This window comes from Pseudoliparis swirei, chromosome 13 (assembly GCF_029220125.1).
Source record: "Pseudoliparis swirei isolate HS2019 ecotype Mariana Trench chromosome 13, NWPU_hadal_v1, whole genome shotgun sequence".
Lineage (NCBI taxonomy): Eukaryota > Metazoa > Chordata > Actinopteri > Perciformes > Liparidae > Pseudoliparis > Pseudoliparis swirei.
In genome coordinates, this window is record NC_079400.1 from 4,376,421 (window position 1) to 4,395,842 (window position 19,422).

Sequence of the window (19,422 nt, forward strand, 5' to 3'; positions counted from 1 at the left end):
TTTAATTGGAGTTTGATAAATATTAGATCCCAGAAATTCAGATTTAGATCCAAGAAATTCAGAGGGGTGAAATACAGCACACATTGACATTCTCCAGCAGGGTCTCTCTAACACTAAGTAGTTGCATGTCTATACTTGGTGTTCCCAGTTGTAATGAAGTCGTTTTGAAATACCGTTTGAAGAAAAAAAAGTGAAAAAGGCCAAAGGTTTTAACTGACTGATTTTTATTTTAACAATGTGACATAACACATCCAAAGATAGAACATAATTATTAATATTAATGCGTGATTCATTTTCGCACATTTATCAGTTACACTGATTCCTTGTGCAGCAAAAGCCAAATGATACCTCTGAACTACTCATCTTACGGCAGTCCTCTGCCTTCATGCATCCCTTGATGAAGCTGACATCTGTGAAGACATGGAGAAAGACATGCATGCATTAGAAGGCAACTTGTACAAGTTTTCAGTTAAAGTAATAACTCTGAACTGATCCAGCTAATGTCATTTTTCCTTATTGTTTTTTAGCTGAACAGCACAGAGGGGGCAGACTGTACTTACGGGGTCCAGCCTGAAGGGTGATGCTGGCACAGACTTGACCTGATCCATAGCAGGTCTCCACAGGGGCTGCACATGGCTTCGATGTGCCTCCACAGTTACATATCAAGGCTTCGCCTGGAAAACGACAAAGAAAACCACATGCACCATGTCCAACCTTTGTTTTAAAACTAGTGCTGGACTTTTGCCACAAAGAATTGTCCTTCAGTTCTAAAAGTCAGCCCAAAACCCGACACCCTGGAAACATTGATTACAGGTATTAATCAGCTGCATCTGCTTGTGGCTATCATGCTATGTTGGTGAAATACACTGCAGGTGTGTTGTGTTTCTTGTACATTAACTCACCCTGGCTCACAACCACCAATACCAGAAGAGCAAGAATCACAGTCTTCATGTTTTCTTTCACGTGTCTGTAAAGTGTACACAGATCCCTGCATGAATAAAAAAAAGTGGGAAAGTTTTAGAAATCAAATGAAATATTATAATTATCATGCACATATAAACAACTTTAAAGATGTCCCACCTGTTAAATGGTCCTACTGGATGTGTGCTGCAAGGCTGCTGGCTTCCTTTTTATGAAGACATGCTTCCTTTTTATAAGGAATTGTTGCGCAATCAATGCAAATCATTAACTCTAAAATATCAAGACCAGATGTGAATGCTGCAAACCCCAGTATGACCTCACGACTAATGTGTTTTAAAATAAAAAGTCATATTAAAAAAAAGTCTTTCAGAGTCATTGCTACGGTAGGCTTAAAAAATATTGTGTGTTTGAATAGCAGCAAATCATCTTTGTTTAACATATTGTGACTTTTAGGAGCCCTGTTTATTATAGTTGCCCTCATTTTATTATAATATCAACAACACACAACACAAAAAGGAGAAACGATCGTCAAATATAAGAAAGGGTTAGCTTGGAGGATTATTATATACCATAGAATGTAGTTTGATAACATATGTTTAGCACAAAGTGTGAGACTTGTGGAGGAAAGCCCCAGAACATTTCCAGGAGGCAGACTTTGTGTGACTATTTTTTTAATTTTTCTTGTCAAAGTCCTGAATTGAAGACACATCAGCTGGTGTTGGCCATTTGAAAAATCTGAGGAAATATAACTTGTGTAAACTGGTTTGGCAACATGATGATGAAACCCAGAAGAAGAAAAAAAAGTAGTGTTGCCCGTTCTTAGACTACTCCATTGTCATTGGGAGATAACACCATGTCATGTATAACAATTAGTCAAATTGTGAATATGTATTTTGATCACTTTTGTGTTGGATTTAGTCATTTTGAGTTTTGCATTGCCATTTTAACCATTTATAAAGACCATATCACTGCATATATACGAGAAAATGAGAGGGAAATCGTGCTATTCTGCATTATTTTTATTTGGTGAAATAGACCGCAGATGTGCCAGTTAACTCACTCAGGCTGACAACCAACAATACTGAAGAGCAAGAATCACAGTATTCACATTTTCCCAATGTCACGTCTCTGCAGCACCCAAGTGTCTGTATAAAAAGAGGTGGAAAAGTGTGAGAGGATCATGTGGTTGTAATTGAAAATAAGAGGACCTTTATAATCCAAATATTTAAAAACATGAAGTTATCTCAGATGTTGACTTGTACCCTGGCTTCCTATTTATCCTCTTTTGTATTAATTGTTGCATTACTTTGGACTATAGATAGATAGATAGATATATACTTTATTAATCCCCAAGGGGAAATTTGTCGTTACAGTGTATTATTGCCTCTGAAACTGTCATCTGGGTTTTTCCCACAGTGACTTATCAAATCCGGGAATGCGGGGAAAAAACTATTACACCATCGACTTTCAGGAAACGCACTGTTTGGTAGAGTATATCATTAAACCAATAGATAGTAACAAGAACAAGATATAACTGAATGCGTCTGTTTCCGAATTGGTCGCTGTGTTGTTGACATAACCTGTTGAAATTGAGCCAGCCGACATAAAACAAAATCAAGAGTGTATCTGTGTACTGAAAACCTTGGATGAAAAATATTTATAACTGCTGAAAATATAGAATTATAGCGTTAACATTCCTAAATATAGCTTTAATTAAAACTTTTTTTTTATAGATATGATCAGAAATGCTGATGATGCTGATGTTGCAGCTCCATCTCAGCAAGCATGAACAATAGTGGACTTTAAATCAGATGGAGGCAAGACAGATCAGACAAAAAAGTGTTTACAAAAGACTCCCTGGATTCACAGCCACTAACGAGAAAAACAGCAGCAGCAAATACTTGTTCTCCTCTTTTAAAGCCGACTGGTGACTTTCTATTTTTCTCTGTTTTTACCAGATTTTCTTTCTACTTTTTGACAATTTCGTCCGTCGTAACTGGGTGTCTGTACATCCTAGTGGGAGTTAATTAATTAAATTAAAATAATTCACTAATTTTATATTTGGCAGCAACTCAAAATATAAATATTTCCTTAAATACCTTCAAGGTTCTGTGACACATAAAGGCTCCTGTAGTTCTCAAACTACATCTTTGTTTATTGAATTTAGGTTTGATTGCACTAACTATCAATTAATTAGGGTTCCTCCTGGTTCTGTAGCTCTTTCATTCACACATATATATATTTATATATATACACATATATATATATATATATACACTTCCTTCAGCTACAGATATTAACACTCAACTATACATGATTGCATTTATAAACTACAACTAGTCTGCCTTCCTTGGTGAGGATGACTGAATAACTCACCACATGAAATGTCATAACCAATATAGTACATGTATGTAACAGTACTTTGGGTTTTGAGAATCATGGACAACAATAACCTATCAAACACAAATTAAAGCATAACAAGTCAGTGTTTCCCATCATCTCCCTGTAACAGTAACGTGCAATAACTCACAAATGATACGTTAAGAAAGCATAAAACATGGAACTATTCAATGGAATTTTATTGAAATCATAAATGATGTACAGTGTACTGCTTTGAAGTGATTGGATATTAGATATTCATAGTCCAAAAACGTGAGAAAAACATTCCATTTAAAACAATAAACAATCTATTTCAATAATGCACAAACACTAGTCCCTATATGCAAGGTGAATCATGTATTTTTGTGTTCCTTTACATATTAAAACATAAACACTCTGAGCTGTCAGCTTTACAAATACAGTATCTGTGTATCACAATCAACAGGTTGTCATGTAGAATGCTTACACATTATTTTGGAAACCTTTTCCTTAGGAAAAAGAATAAACAACTTTCCCATGCAAGGAGGTAACAGGTATAATCAACTGTTTTATTGAAAGACACACTTCAGTAAATCCAAGATAATGCACAAATTACATGCTTTTGCATAGAAATTGTGTAAATTTGATTGGAGTTCGATAAATATGAGATCCCAGAAATGAAAAGGGGGAAATTCCGCACACATTGATATTCTCCAGCAGGGTCTCTTTAACACTGTAAGTCGTTGCATGTCTATACTTGGTGTTCCCATAAGGAAGTCAGTGAGTCTACTCTTAAAACAGTTCAATCTGTGAGGTCCAGACACCACGACTGCTCTGTGCTCTGAGTCTGAACACCAATGCTGGACCTTCGCGATGATACACTTTCACTGTCCCTGCTCTCCATAGAGCTCCCATTGCCCAGTAGACACTCCAGACTGGTGTGTTCTTCGGCAGACGGGTCACCCAGTGGAAGATCAGGCTCGAGAGCGTCTGATTGCGGTGAGGCCGAATCCAGGGAGGATCCATGAGGGTGGCCTGGCAATATTGGTGGAGATGCAGAAACAGGGTGGACCGAGGGGCGCGGGTCCTCGATTTGGAAGAGGGAGATGTCCTTGATCAGATTATGGGATGTTGTCGCGGATACCAGAACACAAATGTCCTCGTGCGAGGCTTGTGATGAGTTGAGATGCGACTCAGAGGGCAGGGAGAGCTGGGGGTGTGAATTGGGTGACGAGTCCAGCAGGCTGTGTGTGGACGTACCAGTGGGCGCACCGGACGAAAGGCAAGAATGTTCATCGCCATCACTGGAAGGCTGCAGGCACAAAGTCGGCTGGGATTGGCTGATGGTGGTCGGGCTCGCACTGAGATGCCTGCTGTCAGAGTCTCCATACCCAGCATGAGGTGCGAGGCCTGGACTTCCACCCTGGAAGCCCGTGCTGGCGCTCAGAGGAGACGGTCTTGTCCACAGACGTGTCGTCATACTCTCAGAGCTGTGACACAGGCCTGACCTGGATGCAGAGTTTACAGAGAGGGGCAGACCGGAGACGACAGGCGGACTCGAGGATCGAGGCCAGCGCCGCCTCTCTGTTTGGGTTTCAGTGGCTCCGCTGTAGTTCCAATGGCCACCAGGCGCAACACTTCGTTGGCTGTGGCCTTCCTGAATCCCGGGATCGTTATTGGGGGGGAAGGTTGGATCTAAATTGAAGGGCATGCCAGTGTTGAGGACTGTAGAAGGGCTGGACCCCGTTTGGATGCCATACGGGTATGAAGGGAGGGAGGCTTTGTAGTGTTGCACAGATACGTGCGCCTGAAGGAGGTGCATCATGTGGTGCAGGTCCTTGGTGAGGTTAGATACTTCCTGGTTTAATGTGCCCATCTGCGTAGACAGTGCACAGTTTAGTACAAAGCACAGTACAGCTTCAAAGTACACAAAAAACAACAACAACACAGTTCTGCCCAATTAAGTCTTCAGCACAATGTGACAACTATCAGTTTCTCTCTCTGAGGTTCAAAATTGGATTCCTGTCCAGGAACTATTTGAATCCCCTCTTTTATTAAAGGAAGGATTTCTTACACAGCAGTGAAATCCAAAGCGACTCAAACTTTCAAAAAGGGAAGAAAGTAGACAGAAAACTGGGGGAAAAGTAGCAAAACAAGATGGAAAGGGGTTCAGAGAAGTAGATTGAGGTCAATATCCAACAGTTTTTTGTTCAGTCAGCACGCATTGCAGAAGCACCCTGCTGATTAATTAATATTAACTTCAGAAAGCACCTACATCGGCCATCTGTATCCTCCCGCTGCACCTTTAATATTTACATAAAAATTAAAGTGCAGGAGCAGACTGAGATGCAAGGCAAAGTCTATTACTGTTATAGGTCTGCACTGAAGAGGTCAGCACATTCATTTCTAAACAATCTTCAACAGGTTGTATTTTCTAATGAAGAATTAATGAATGCTTCCTCTATTTCATATTCAGTGTCTCCAAAATACTTGACAGACAGATGAGCGATGTGATGATGAGAAGGATACGTTGTTTTTGGTCAATGTCAATTGAGGTTATAACTTACCTTTTGGTTGAGTTGACTGATGCTCTCTTTGACCTCCTCTGTCTCAAGCAGCAGGGTAGCATACTCCTGTGTGGAGTCTAGAGATATCAGGACAAAGAAAATCAATAAATAGTTGATGCAGTAGCACACAACCCGCCCACACACACACACAGAGGGTTTATCGTTATGAAAATGAAAAACTTTCTCCAGAGGATGACACAATCCAGATACAGCATGTCTACATATTGCATGTATACAGACATGAATGCAGTTGAATATGATGCAACTTGCTAAAACATGATGTTGTAGATCTGTCTAGGATGTTATCTCTGCTCTTCTGTCTGTTATTTAAAGGGCCCCCAAACTGATAGAGAGATGGAGCAGGGACTCATTATATATAACATTGTGTTTTATATTAAACTGGGCCTAGTACAATTAACACACCGTGTTATTATGCATTTAATACAACGCTATTCAAATAATACAACGGTTAATATATTAATTATTAATTATATATGAGTTTTTATTTTAAATATGTGCAAAGTACAGTGAGGGTGGCTGATGGCGTGCCACTGTCATTTCTAAACATTACTTGTCAACTGATACCAACATCAACATTGTCTGTATTACATTCATCAGTATTATAATCATGCATACAAGTTATTCAAAATGACGTTTTTTGTTTTTATTTGTATATATTTGTATTTATGAAAGATAACATATTCGCTATAATATGTCGGATTCATGTTAATGTGTATTTGAAGACATTTCAATTCGTGGGGAAAAAATGGTGGCGTAAAAAAATATATAAAAGAATATGAAAAACTGTCTCATTGAACTAAAAATGTCACGACACCCCTGCAGTGTCACCACGGACCCCCTCGGGGTCGCCGACCCCCTGTTGAAGACCACCGATCTAAAGATTTGTAGAAAGTGTGTCGACTTCCTGGTGTTGCTGCAGTATGTTAGGATCTAAAAGAGGCTTGTGAAGACTTAACAGATAAGCAGTATGACAGGAGACAGACCACAGAAGCAATTACGTGGAATCAATGAGGCAAAAACTAGAAAAAAGCTCAACAGGATCCAGGACAATCCTCTGGGAGGCGCTGTGTGACAGAACGTCTCGAACCAGGAGGTCCACCTACACCTCAGCTTTTAAAAACACTTCCAGATGATTAGTGAGCTGTACTCTGCATTGATTGCTACTGTGTTGCCAAAGCACTCGTTAAACTAAAGTAAATTAGTTGGACTTTAAATGAACTGAATTTGATATTCATCCAAGACTGATGGCGATCATCATTAGAAAGCTCAGGTTAGATGATCTGAACCCTGCTCTGACCTCTGTTGTCCTTTAACATGTTCTCTGACTCTCTGGACTCCCGGCTGTCATTTCATTCCTCTGTGCTCTCATATTTCCCCCAGAAGGAGTCAAGGCAACATTGCTGCATCCACCGTTTGAACTCTTGGGTTTACCTCCAGCCATCTGGCACCCGGGTGACCCTCGCAGCTGGAGGTGGTTTGACTTACCTTGGGTGCTGCCTCCTGTGCTGGCTTTGGGCCTGCTGTGCTCCACGTTGAAGTGGAACGCACGTCCATTGTCTTCGATGCCGTCTACAACCCTGGCAGGGAGGGGCGGAGAGAAGGGAAGCCGGAGTTAATGTAACAGTAGAGCTTTTTCAATTATCATTGGAGCCAGCAGAGGACCAAGGAATGTGGCATGGGAGCTGCTGCTGGCAGAGGACCGTGTGGGTTTGAACATGAGGAGAAGAGCCCAGTCTGAAGGGGTGGACACCTGAGCTCTCTGAACCAGCACTTACCCATATCTAGGACTTAATGGATGACTTAGGGATACATTATGAATTCAGATGATCGGGGCAGGAGGATAAGGTGCTCTGGTAATGGGATGCAGTGACATCTGTTGAAATGTGGAATGCAAATACAGCCATTTACATAAAGTGGAAAATGCCGGTTCCTCTGACGTGACTTTAAGTGTCTGTTACCATGAACACTTTACTTTGATCATATCAGATGATCCAAGTCGAGCATATCTAGGGTGAATATGTATAACGTGGTCTACAAAATGAGATGTCTATGACACAGGCAGGTTAGACCATAACAAACACACATAAAAAAGAGGCATCAAGGCCCATGCTAGGGTGGCGCTGTTAATGAGGCAAACCACTGTGAAATAGTTTTTAAGGGGATGCACATTTTGGATTCTTGAAAATGAATTAATTTCAGCCTCTGGAGGGAAAGCTCAGTGTTTAAGAAGGAATGACTTTAGCGTGTTGGCACTCATGTGACAATAACAGATTATATGATGATAACCAATCACACATTAACTTATTTCAAGAAATGAGATTCAAAGAGGAAACCATATAATATCCCTGTCCCACTTTAATGTAATCGAATACAACTGTTTAAGATACATTCTGCCTTTGTGAATCTTATAATTAGTTGATGACACTGTGCCGTGTGTTAAATCTACTGTACGATAATTGTGCATTCAAAAAGTATATCATATACTCCACAGTGTGTTATTGAAGGAGGTAATTATTAGAAATATGAATACATTCAATTTAATGAAATGCAATCCAACACAGACTCAAACTGTTTGATCAAACTGAATCAAAACACAAACAGTGTGGAGTCAAAATAAACAAGACATCTTAGTTAATTGAAATCTAGCACTTCTTTTATCATTCTATTCTGTTCTATTGCTTTACATTAGAATATAATTATATTTCTATTTTTTTCTATTTCGGTCAACCAGCAACCAATATTTAAAAAAGGATTTTCATTTAGACTTTGATAAGTTGTTGTTGGTTACCTTCGCATTGAAAATGCGGAAGGTAATGTTTTGATCGCCGTGTATTTGTATGAGTGCGTGCGTGCGTGCGTGTTATTCGCATAAGTCAAAAAGTATTAAACAGAATCGCATGAAATTTGGTGGGATGATTGGTTATTATCCGGCGACCATTTGATCAGATTTTGGGATCGATCGGGTCAAAGATCAAGGTCATGAAAAGGTCAAACTCTTCTTTTTACCATAGCACAGTCAATTTATATCCAATTGGCATGCAACTAATGCCAACATGTTCATAATTCAATGCCCAATATTGTGATATGCGAAGGTATGCGCTCTACCGAGTGACCGTTCTAGTTTTCTTGTGTTTTGAAAACTGAAAACCATAAAGTAGCTTTCAGGCTATACCTGGGACTGAGATCTGGGGGTCCGGAGCAGGTGAGCGTTGGGATGAGCAGCTTCGAAGGCTTTTTCTCGACCCGCGGCTCCCCCTGGGCCGAAGTCGAGGTGGCTTTAGGGAAGCCGTGCTCTCTTTTCGACAGCGGCTGAGGGGACACGCTCTGCCCGTGGAGGCCACGGCTGAGGTTTGGTGAACGGCAGCGGCGCAGGGCGTTGAATTGCCGCAACTCGTCCCCCAGGAGGTTTCCCAGAGAGGTGCGGCGCACGGGGCTGCTGAAGTTGGGAAGCAGGAGGTTGTGACGGGAGCGGGTAGCCGGAGAGAGGTGGAAGCAGTCGTCAAGGTCATCCCCCTTAGTTTCCACAATAGAGGGGAGCCTGGCTTCCTGCAAAACAGCGAACACAACAAGCATCATGAATTAGTGTACACTTGCGATGCACCGACCCTAAAACTGCATGGTTTCTTATCACGTTTGAGGATATGAAAACAAATTCGGAAATATTGTGGTAATAAACCCATGAATACTGAATTATAATTCAGTAAAGATCTTGGAATCATGTTAGGAAACTTGACCAATTGAAAAATGCCACTCACAATACACGAGTCATTCCATGAGTAATCCGGCACATAATAAGCCTTTTAATTATGAAAGCAGCAGATAAAGGGCCATTATTGCATTATTTAGATTTTAATGAGATACAGCTGTTGATACAGGTCTATTATGCTCCAGTCATGGCTAACTGTGCACTTCACAGTGAAAACATTTAGTGTGACATTAAGTGGACCTTTTAATGTTTAAGTGAGCACTGTAAACAGTATTTTAATATTCAGGAAAATAAGGCGGGGCGATAAGCATAATGAGAAAAGTAGCTCATAATGTTTGCCATTAGGAGAGCTGTTAGGACCCAGTTAGCGATCTGACTCCAGGGACTCAACCGCTACTCTCTGTTCCCAATTGAGTCTCAACCTGTAGGGAAGTCCTTGACAACCCCCCCCACTAGCAATACAGTCTTGTGTGTCCCAGAACAACATGGGATTTTACCTTGAAAAACCAAACACGCAGTTAAACCTGACACAAATGGACCTTTGACTATTCAAAAACAGGCTTTTCTGGATGTATTATTACTCAAACGTTTAGGCAACTGTCTGGCATAAAAAGGAATATTAACCCCCGGAAGAAGATTTCGTTTGAACTCACGTGGGGAATCCTGGGTGACCTTGAAAACCTGCTCAGGCCCTGCAGCAACAAAAAGAAAAGCAACAGAGATGACAAACAACACAGCCCCAAGCAAAACATATACACATATTAATCTTTACATCCTCTTGATCCAACTTGCAAACATTTAACTGAACCTTTGTAATGACACATTAAGAATTGAAAGTTGCCCCGTGCAGTTTTCTTATCAGCAAAAAAAAAAGAAATATGTTTAAATTCCATGTCACAATGCATTCTGTGTATCCTTGACCTCTAACAAAAGTGAATTCACTTCCTCAAAATATTTGCAAAGCTGATTTTGAAGTTCTTAAAATCTATCACTGCAGCAAATCTCCCCGTGTTCCCACCACCTGTTGATCAGTGGACTAAAGCGTGACATCATTGGCAGCTTCTGTAGCGCAAGTAGAGGTCATCATTTCCTCAGGGAATATTTAATTCATGTTGCTGATGTCTTTGCATTTACCGTGTACCATTTACATGTGTTATCGACTGTTTAATCCACTGGCACCCTTTTGGAGCTATCTAAATGCCCAATGGTCAGTGATGAAGCCTTTGCTGCACAAGCATAATAATAAATAAAAAACATCCTTTCTCTACACTCGATTGCGGGAAGGGATTCCGGTGAAATATTGTCTTGCACCGTTGCGAGCAATTTAGCATCATCACCAGCTGGATACAAATGAAGCTGTGGTAGTGTGAAGTCTTCCCTCATGTGTGCAAAGTGTGCGTCTGACAACACGGCGTAATGTGACAACACGGGCCACAGTCTATCGCGCTACCCGCGTATAGTGCGCGTAATGCTCTCTGATGCACGAAGGCAATCCACAGAGGAAACACACGACACGGAATCCTTCATTGAATTACAATCCTGAGTTTTAAAATAATATGCACTAAAAGGCGGGTAAAGAAGAAATACAACTCTAGTTGTGAGACTTTGCATCTCTTTTTGATATGTGAAAGGCCGAGGGGGGAAATCTGCGAATCTATTCAAGGCAGGTAGAAACCTCTTCATGACGAAGACTAAACCCTGGGGCAATACGGAGTGACTAATTAGCCAGCTAGGATTATTGGTGCCAAATGACATTAATTGAACATACTGATGCCACAAGTGTCCCACATATGAAAATTGGTTTGTGGGGGATTCATTTAGGGACTTCTTCCCGCCACTCACAAGAGTGCTTGTGTCAGCTCACGCAAAGAACAGACCTACTTAAATTCATCCTGATGCATCTCAGAGTGAGAGGGGGCGCTGGATACGCTTTATATTGTACTGAAGGGATGCACTTGAAATGACACCTGGCACAAGGGTTGAGACATTTGTTTTTGTCATGAACTCCTTCAGCCCACCCATCCAACATGGAGAACACATGCTTCTAGCTTTTCAAACTCCTTTCACTTCCACGACTGGTTATCAGTGGCCGCCTTGATCATCTTTGTCCAACTGTTGTTGTCACATGAGGCTTCATCATAACTCCTGACCGGCCACCTTGTTCTTCACAGCCCATGACTACTGCCTTAACTCCCCCTGTGGCGACACGGTCATTAAAGTGGGACTCAGTGCTGGTTCCCCGTTGGTGTAATGACCTTCCCACTCTTCTGAGGACAGCAGTTATCCCATATCTCTCTAAATCCACCTCCCTTAAGACATAAGCCGTGCCCCTCCATCTTCAATCATTCCATACCAAATCATTCAACCTGACCTTCAAACTTTTTTTTGCCTGCTTGGGCAAAACAACACTATTGAGTTATTATTACCTCTGTCAGCTGCTGAGCCGCTAGAGCAGGTGCTAACAGCTGCTGCACAACACCGTGAGAGTCATGAGAGTCGCCGAATAAATTTAATTCCTGTACAACTAAACTGAATTCTCACTTCAGCTTCAGAGGAAAGTTATTTTCTCCCGGATTACGCTCACAGTTTTAAACATGTGATTGACATTGTAAAATGTTCATGAAGTCATCACGGGTTGAAATAAATATACTCGGCATGCTAGTTAAGTTATGGATGTATGATAAGAAACATATTTGTGATAGGTCATAAACAAATGTAATTTGGGAGAATAATTTTTTTTGTAGAAGACCAGTAAACAAAACTTTGAGCTGAAACTCACAATAAAGCCAACAAGGGGAGATGAAGATCAAGGTGATAATTGCTTTTTCACTATGAGCGACACTTTTCATATTGTCATCAGAATATATAAATTATAGCATTGCACACTTTTTGTCTGCATCACTTTCATACTCTAAAAAAAAATATTGAAAATTATTTAATTGAGGAATTGTTTTGCCAACTCTATAATTGAATAGCTTGTCCAAGCTATTCAATTATAGAGTTGATGCAATTTAGTTTGAGGATATCCTCAAACTGAATAATTTTCCATCCGGTAGTCTTTTTTGACAAGATAAAGTAGTCCCTTTTGGATACCTTTTATTGTAATAGGCATTCCTACAATCTGTTCATCTGGCAATATTTCACGATGACTGTTGCTGAACAGTCACAATACAATTCTCAAGCATCTCTCTCTCGGGTGTAATGTGGACTCGCATCATACAACAATTCCACCTCAAACCACCCACCGAGAGGATGTGGATGAGACCATCCTACTGTGTGTGTGTGTGTGTGTGTGGGTGTGTGAGTATGTGTGTGTATCCTGGCAGCTCGAGCAGTTAGCTGATCACTTCTTCGTCATGGGGGGCGACGGAGCCCCGGCTTTGTGCTTGAGCAGATGGCCTGAGACAGAGTGAGAGAGCTAGTGCTTGTGATCAGCCATGCCACAGAAAAGGCTGCTTGAATCATAATTAAAGACTGTAAGAACTCAAAAAATGTACATATGCTCATGGCCGCTCTACACACAACATACATTCTTTGTCTTGCGGTAACTTTTCTCCAATAATAAGTTTTTCTGTAGTCCATACGCGGATTCTGTAAGGCACCAAATGGTATCAGTGATGTATCTTTATGGGATGAAACCCCTCAAAATGAATAATTATCTTTTTGAAACCCTCATCAATGGAGTTTCACTCCTAAAAAAGGAACAAAATGATGTCCATTAATTAACTTGGCCTGTGCAGATTTCCTGTTCTTCATATTCCAAACTGAATGACTTTAAAAAAAATGAAATTAATGGACTAATGAGCAAGAAAACCCTTCACACAATGGGAGAAGTCTGAGGGAGCCAAAAAGGAATGAAACAAGTACAAAATGCTTGAGATTGACAATATGGATGTCACTGGAAAACAACTGTGTCTGTTGTATCAGTCACACATCGAAGACATCTTGGCATGAACTTGCTTTGCTTGTCCAGTTAAACAAAATGCAGTGAGAAACAGCCGTTAAACGTTGTCAGACTGTTTCTGTAGTTAATGAAACTATTCAATTACTGTGTTACAAGATGCATCTTTACGCAGATTAAATAACAATGCCTGAAAGCATGTGCTACATGTGTAGTCACATCAACAGGTGTATTTTCTCCATGGATGGAGGACGGTCTTAAATAACTGTTAGGGGGTAACAGGCAGCACTGAGAGGAGGTCAGTGTCTGGCTGTAATGTCATCCGGCTTTGCTTTGGGGTGGCAACAGGGAAGCGATACGGCCGCCTGACAGTGGCACCCACACATTGTCATTGGTGTGACAATCAAGCCACCAACAGCCCTTTAGTCGTTGTGGTAGACCAAGTGTCACGGAAAGTGACAAAGGCACCGTGGGGGAGGGGGGGGGGGGACGACAAATGTGTTGTCTGGTACGTTGTTGCTTTATTCTATCAGATCAACGTATTTATATGGAATATGTATGTGGAAGTATGTCTGTATGTATGTGTGTGTGTATGTGTGTATGCATATGTATGTGTATGTATATGTATATATGTATGTGTGTGTGTGTGTGTGTGTATGTATGTATGTATGTATATGTGTGTGTATGTGTATGTATATGTATATATGTATATATATGTATATATATATATTGTTTTTTATTTACTTTTTTATTTTCTTTGTTGTTTTTTTTCTTTATTTTATATTCATTTTCTGATTTATCTGATTTTAATTTAGGATAGGAATTTATAAGCATTTTTGCTTCTACCTATACCTTTTCAGTCTTTCTCTTTTGTATATTATATTGAATAATATTGTCTTATATTTGATTTGATTGACTGAAAAAAATACACAAACAAACAAACAAACAATGTGTATTTGTGTGTGTGCGTGGGTGAAAGGATGCCATAACTAGATGTGGAATTTCTGAATTTTCAAGGCTTAAAAAAACCTGTTGAGAGTTATAAATTAGGGATTGAATTTTTAAAAAAGCCAAAGAAAAAAGAGAACCCGAATGAAGAATGTCAGTTTGGGAGTGAATTATTTCCTACCTCGTCCTGGCTGCCCTCACGCAGGTTGTAGGTGAGGTTGTTGTGGATGTCAGAGGTGAACACACTGGAGTACTCAGGATAGAGTTGGAGCACCTCTCTCAGACCGCGCACATTGATATACTGGAGGTCACAGTAGGTCAGCGCCTTCACGTCGGCGTTGGATTTGATCACCTGGTCGGTTCCAGGCAGATCAGACCCAATCAGGTCTCCTTTTCCTGAAATCAAATAAATATTCACTGTCTTGCTCCGCTACATAATCACCTGAAACCACCAGTCCACGCCACAATGCAAACCTAATATTGCCAGCACCATGCTGTCTTTCAGCACCTCCAGGGACCCGGAGCAGACAAAGTAGTTGGCGTGCAGCGCGTCACCCTGACGGATGAGGTACTCCCCAGGGACACAGAAGGAGGTTTTTATATGGAGAGACAGCGAGCGCAGGCAGCCACGACTCGCCCCCTTAAAAACCGGCAGCTGGAGGATGTCCTTATTCAGATGCATGGCGATGTCGGCCCGCAGCTCATCAGGGAAGTCGTGGAGGAGCTGAGGATGTGTGACAGATGTAATAAGGTGCGACACTCGACGGTATTTAGGGAATAGACTGTTGCCACCAGTTACCCTCTTTTGAATTTCAATAGGCTGTGAATTGTCGGTGTACAAGAAGCCGTGAAAGCTCGGGAACAATTACAGCTGCAAAGGGGTGTGAATGGATTGTAGATGCGGAAAACACATCTAAAAATGACCCAGACATTTCTTGAGGGCAGACAGCAAGCAGCTAGTACTGGAGTGTGACACGACGGCGACTCCTACCTCGTTGGCGTCGATACCGTTGTTGACGGACCATGTTGTTTGGAAGTACTCCAGCATGCGCTGCTTGATCTGCTGGGGCAGACGGTGGACGCGGATGAAGTCCTTCAGGTCCGTCATGCGTGTGTGATAGAGAGAGCGCCGCGAGTACATCCGCTGAATGATGGCCGTCACGTTACCGAAGACCAGGGCGTGCATCAGCGCTGTGCGGGCGCCGGAAACAAATAGCACGAAAAAACATACATTTCAATATGAAGGGTGAATACTTACAATCTGACATTGTACTCTGAAGGCGGTTTCTTTTGGCCTATTACAATTATAATGGGTTGAATTCACTTTTTAAATTGACTTTTACTGTTCTCTCTTTTCAAATACTTTTCCTGCTTTAACCCTCCTGTTACCTTTAGGGTCAATTTGACCCCATTCAATGTTTAATGTCGGTGTTCTTTGGGGTCAATTTGACCCCAGGCTGTTTTTCACTGTGTCAAACCTATAAGAAATATTAACTTTTTTATATATTTAAAGGGCTATTTAGGTAGTCAACAAACAAACATAAAGTACCTCACACTTAAACTTGGGAAACAATATTAATTCTAATAATTTTCTAGAGGTTTTAATTGCTGCGGTCAAATTGACCCCGAGGGTAAAATATGTTAGTAAATGTGAAGGTAACAGGAGGGTTAAATAATAAAATATATATTTTTATATTGATCACTACCTAATCATCTACCCTCTTTACTTGATATTTGCTCAACACACAAGAAACAGAGTAATTTACAGCTTTGTGTTTATCACTTGTTCTAAAAGAATTAAATGCCACACAATAATTTGTTTCTAGATTGTTGAAGCAATAACTTCCCCGTCAGCTAAAATAATCAGTTTATTGGGATACAGACGACAATACGCTGTGTTTAAAGACAAGCCAAACCATTGAACCCACTTCCTGCTGAATCTCTAGCACTGGCGTGCCAAGACGCCAGAGGGAGAATGTACCCCGGTGTCAGACATACCGCCGATGAGCATGGTGCAGATGGAGAATATCTTCTCAGCGTCGGTGTTGGCGCAGACGTTGCCGAAGCCCACACTGGTCAGGCTGCTGAGGGTAAAGTAAAGGGCAGCGATGTAGGAGCTCCGCACCGTCGGGCCGCCCACCGTGCTGTTGACGTAGGGTGTCTCCAGACGTTTGCCCAGCTCGTGAAGCCACCCTTGAATGAGTAGGTAGAGCATGACCAAGCAATGTTTTATGGTTTATGTTATTGTGTCTGAGCTTCGTCTGTCCGCTCTGAGACAGGCGGAGGTGGCAGTGTGGTAATGCCTGGTCTTGTAAGCACAGTGTACACTACCGTTCAAAAGTTTGGGGTCATCCAGACAATTTTGTGTCTTCCATGAAAACTCACTTTTATTTATCAAATGAATTGAAAATTGAATAGAAAATATAGTCGAGACATTGACAAGGTTCGAAATAATGATTAATATTTGAAGTATTAATTTTCTTCTTCAAACTTCAAGCTCAAAGGAAGGCCAGTTGTATAGCTTATATCACCAGCATAACTGTTTTCAGCTGTGCTAACATAATTGCACAAGGGTTTTCTAATCAGATATTAGTCTTCTAAGGCGATTAGCAAACACAATGTACCATTAGAACACTGGAGTGATAGTTGATGGAAATGGGCCTCTATACACCTCTGGAGATATTTCATTAGAAACCAGACGTTTCCACCTAGAATAGTAATTTACCACATTAACAATGTATAGTGTGTATTTTTGATTAATGTTATCTTTATTGAAAAAACAGTGCTTTTCTTTGAAAAATAAAGACATTTCTAAGTGACCCCAAACTTTTGAACGGTAGTGTATGTGTGGGTCTGTGTGTGTCAGGAGGCTGACACGTGTGCTGCTGTTCATGGTTGACCAGTGCTGTGCATGGTTGACCAGTGTGCTGCACTTTGCCATTGTCTGCTGGGGGAGCAGCATCGGAGCCGGTGACACCACCCGCCCAAACAACAAACTGGTTAGGAAGGCTGGCATCATCTGCTGCTGCCTGCACCTGGAGGTGGTGGTGGTGGGAGGGAACTGAAAAAAGAATTGGACATTGGACACCCCGACCCCCCTCCTCCCCACCTCCTCCAGGGGACAGAGAGGAGTCTCTCTCTTCTCGCCTCTCCTGACACAGCACAGGGGGACACATCAGGCGGCAGATTCCTGAGGCTGGCTATCAGTTTCTCTCTTAGTTCACCCCTGCCACCAGATCACTACCTTCTTATATTTGTGTTTTTATTTTTATTCTTGTGTGTTGCTGCTACTGGCTCAAAAAATTTTCCCCTTATATTAATAAAGTATATATCTATCTATCTATCTATCTATCTATCTATCAAGAAATGACATATTGTCTTGTTTTGTTTTCTCCTTGTTTTTTATCTTATGATGTTAAAAAAAAACATCATCCTTTGTGTGGTGTTATTATAAGGTTATACATTTGTGAATTTTCTTTTTGTAAAATACGATTTTCAGTATCACAAACTGTAAATGCTTGCTATTTCACCATAAATATCCTGTAAAATGTTTTTGTTAATAAAAATAAATCTTTAAAAAAAACGAAATTGCATATTGCTGTTAAACTGTAGGATTAAACTCGACTGTAGTCATTTTGGAGGTAAGAAAAAACCTAAACGTGGTTATGCTCTTTGATCTTACGCAGGCAATTGTGTAAAAAGAATAAGACAGGCGCTTATATAGTCCTCAGCTAATTCATAGACTAGAGAAGTCTGTCGGTTTGTGATTATGGCTTTTCTTTGGTCTCTATGTTGAAGCATTTACAAACAGTGACAAAAACGACATATCACTGTGCTGGTTCCTACCAGTCGTGTTTTTTTATCTGTTTTCAGACGGTCCTCATTAGAGCCCCAGAGTTTGGTGTTTGCCATCATTTCACCACTGAGCAGAGCCAGACACCCCAAGAGGTAAACAACGACTATGTATTGCTAAAGGAGAGACAGCATTGCCTGTCGAAGGCCCAGTGGGGACGATGCATGGTCAAATTAATTATTACTTCTATTGCTTAACTATTACTTAATTTATCCGTCACAGAAAAAGGATGTCTAATGCCCTCACGCTTGTTGGATGGACCACCAAATCTGACCTTCATCAACAGGTTTCTCTCAGCGAGGCCTCATCAGACTCACCGATGTCCCAGGTCTCGTTGGTCTCTATCTCTTTACGTCCAATCATGTACCAGATGCAGGCCATCCAGTGTGCCAGCAGGGCAAACACGGACATAAGCAAGGTCAGCACCATGGCGCTGTACTGCGAATAGCGATCCAGCTTCTGAAGCAGACGAAGGAGGCGCAGCAGGCGGACCGTTTTCAGCAGGTGGACGAGGGAGGTCTGCAGAGGAGAAGCAAGTATGTGGGCATGGTGACGGAGAAATGGAGAGAGGAAGTGAATTCCTTGGTTTTGTGTTCTGGAAACGCATTGTGAATGTACACTACCGTTCAAAAGTTTGGGGTCGCTTAGAAATGTCTTTATTTTTCAAAGAAAAGCACTGTTTTTTCAATAAAGATAACATTAATCAAAAATACACACTATACATTGTTAATGTGGTAAATGACTATTCTAGGTGGAAACGTCTGGTTTCTAATGAAATATCTCCAGAGGTGTATAGAGGCCCATTTCCATCAACTATCACTCCAGTGTTCTAATGGTACATTGTGTTTGCTAATCGCCTTAGAAGACTAATATCTGATTAGAAAACCCTTGTGCAATTATGTTAGCACAGCTGAAAACAGTTATGCTGGTGATATAAACTATACAACTGGCCTTCCTTTGAGCTTGAAGTTTGAAGAACAAAATTAATACTTCAAATATTAATCATTATTTCTAACCTTGTCAATGTCTTGACTATATTTTCTATTAAATTTTCAATTCATTTGATAAATAAAAGTGAGTTTTCATGGAAGACACGGAATTGTCTGGATGACCCCAAACTTTTGAACGGTAGTGTACATATATAGCA

At 41.0% G+C, this 19,422-nt stretch overlaps 1 protein-coding gene across 1 annotated transcript in view; it reads right to left on the minus strand.

The window, feature by feature from the left end:
- Positions 1-3,482: 3,482 nt before the first annotated feature.
- The window catches only part of LOC130203474 (potassium voltage-gated channel subfamily H member 4-like), a 41,309-nt gene continuing 25,369 nt past the window's right edge, over positions 3,483-19,422 (minus strand). Inside the window, exons 8-17 of the mRNA XM_056429665.1 lie at positions 18,593-18,794; positions 16,421-16,615; positions 15,414-15,613; positions 14,897-15,146; positions 14,604-14,818; positions 10,227-10,265; positions 9,040-9,413; positions 7,353-7,444; positions 5,847-5,923; positions 3,483-5,155 (exon numbers count right to left, since the gene is read on the minus strand). Coding sequence (XP_056285640.1) covers positions 4,082-5,155; positions 5,847-5,923; positions 7,353-7,444; positions 9,040-9,413; positions 10,227-10,265; positions 14,604-14,818; positions 14,897-15,146; positions 15,414-15,613; positions 16,421-16,615; positions 18,593-18,794 — 2,718 coding nt within the window. The 3' untranslated portion in view covers positions 3,483-4,081. The remainder of the gene's footprint in view (positions 5,156-5,846; positions 5,924-7,352; positions 7,445-9,039; positions 9,414-10,226; positions 10,266-14,603; positions 14,819-14,896; positions 15,147-15,413; positions 15,614-16,420; positions 16,616-18,592; positions 18,795-19,422) is intronic.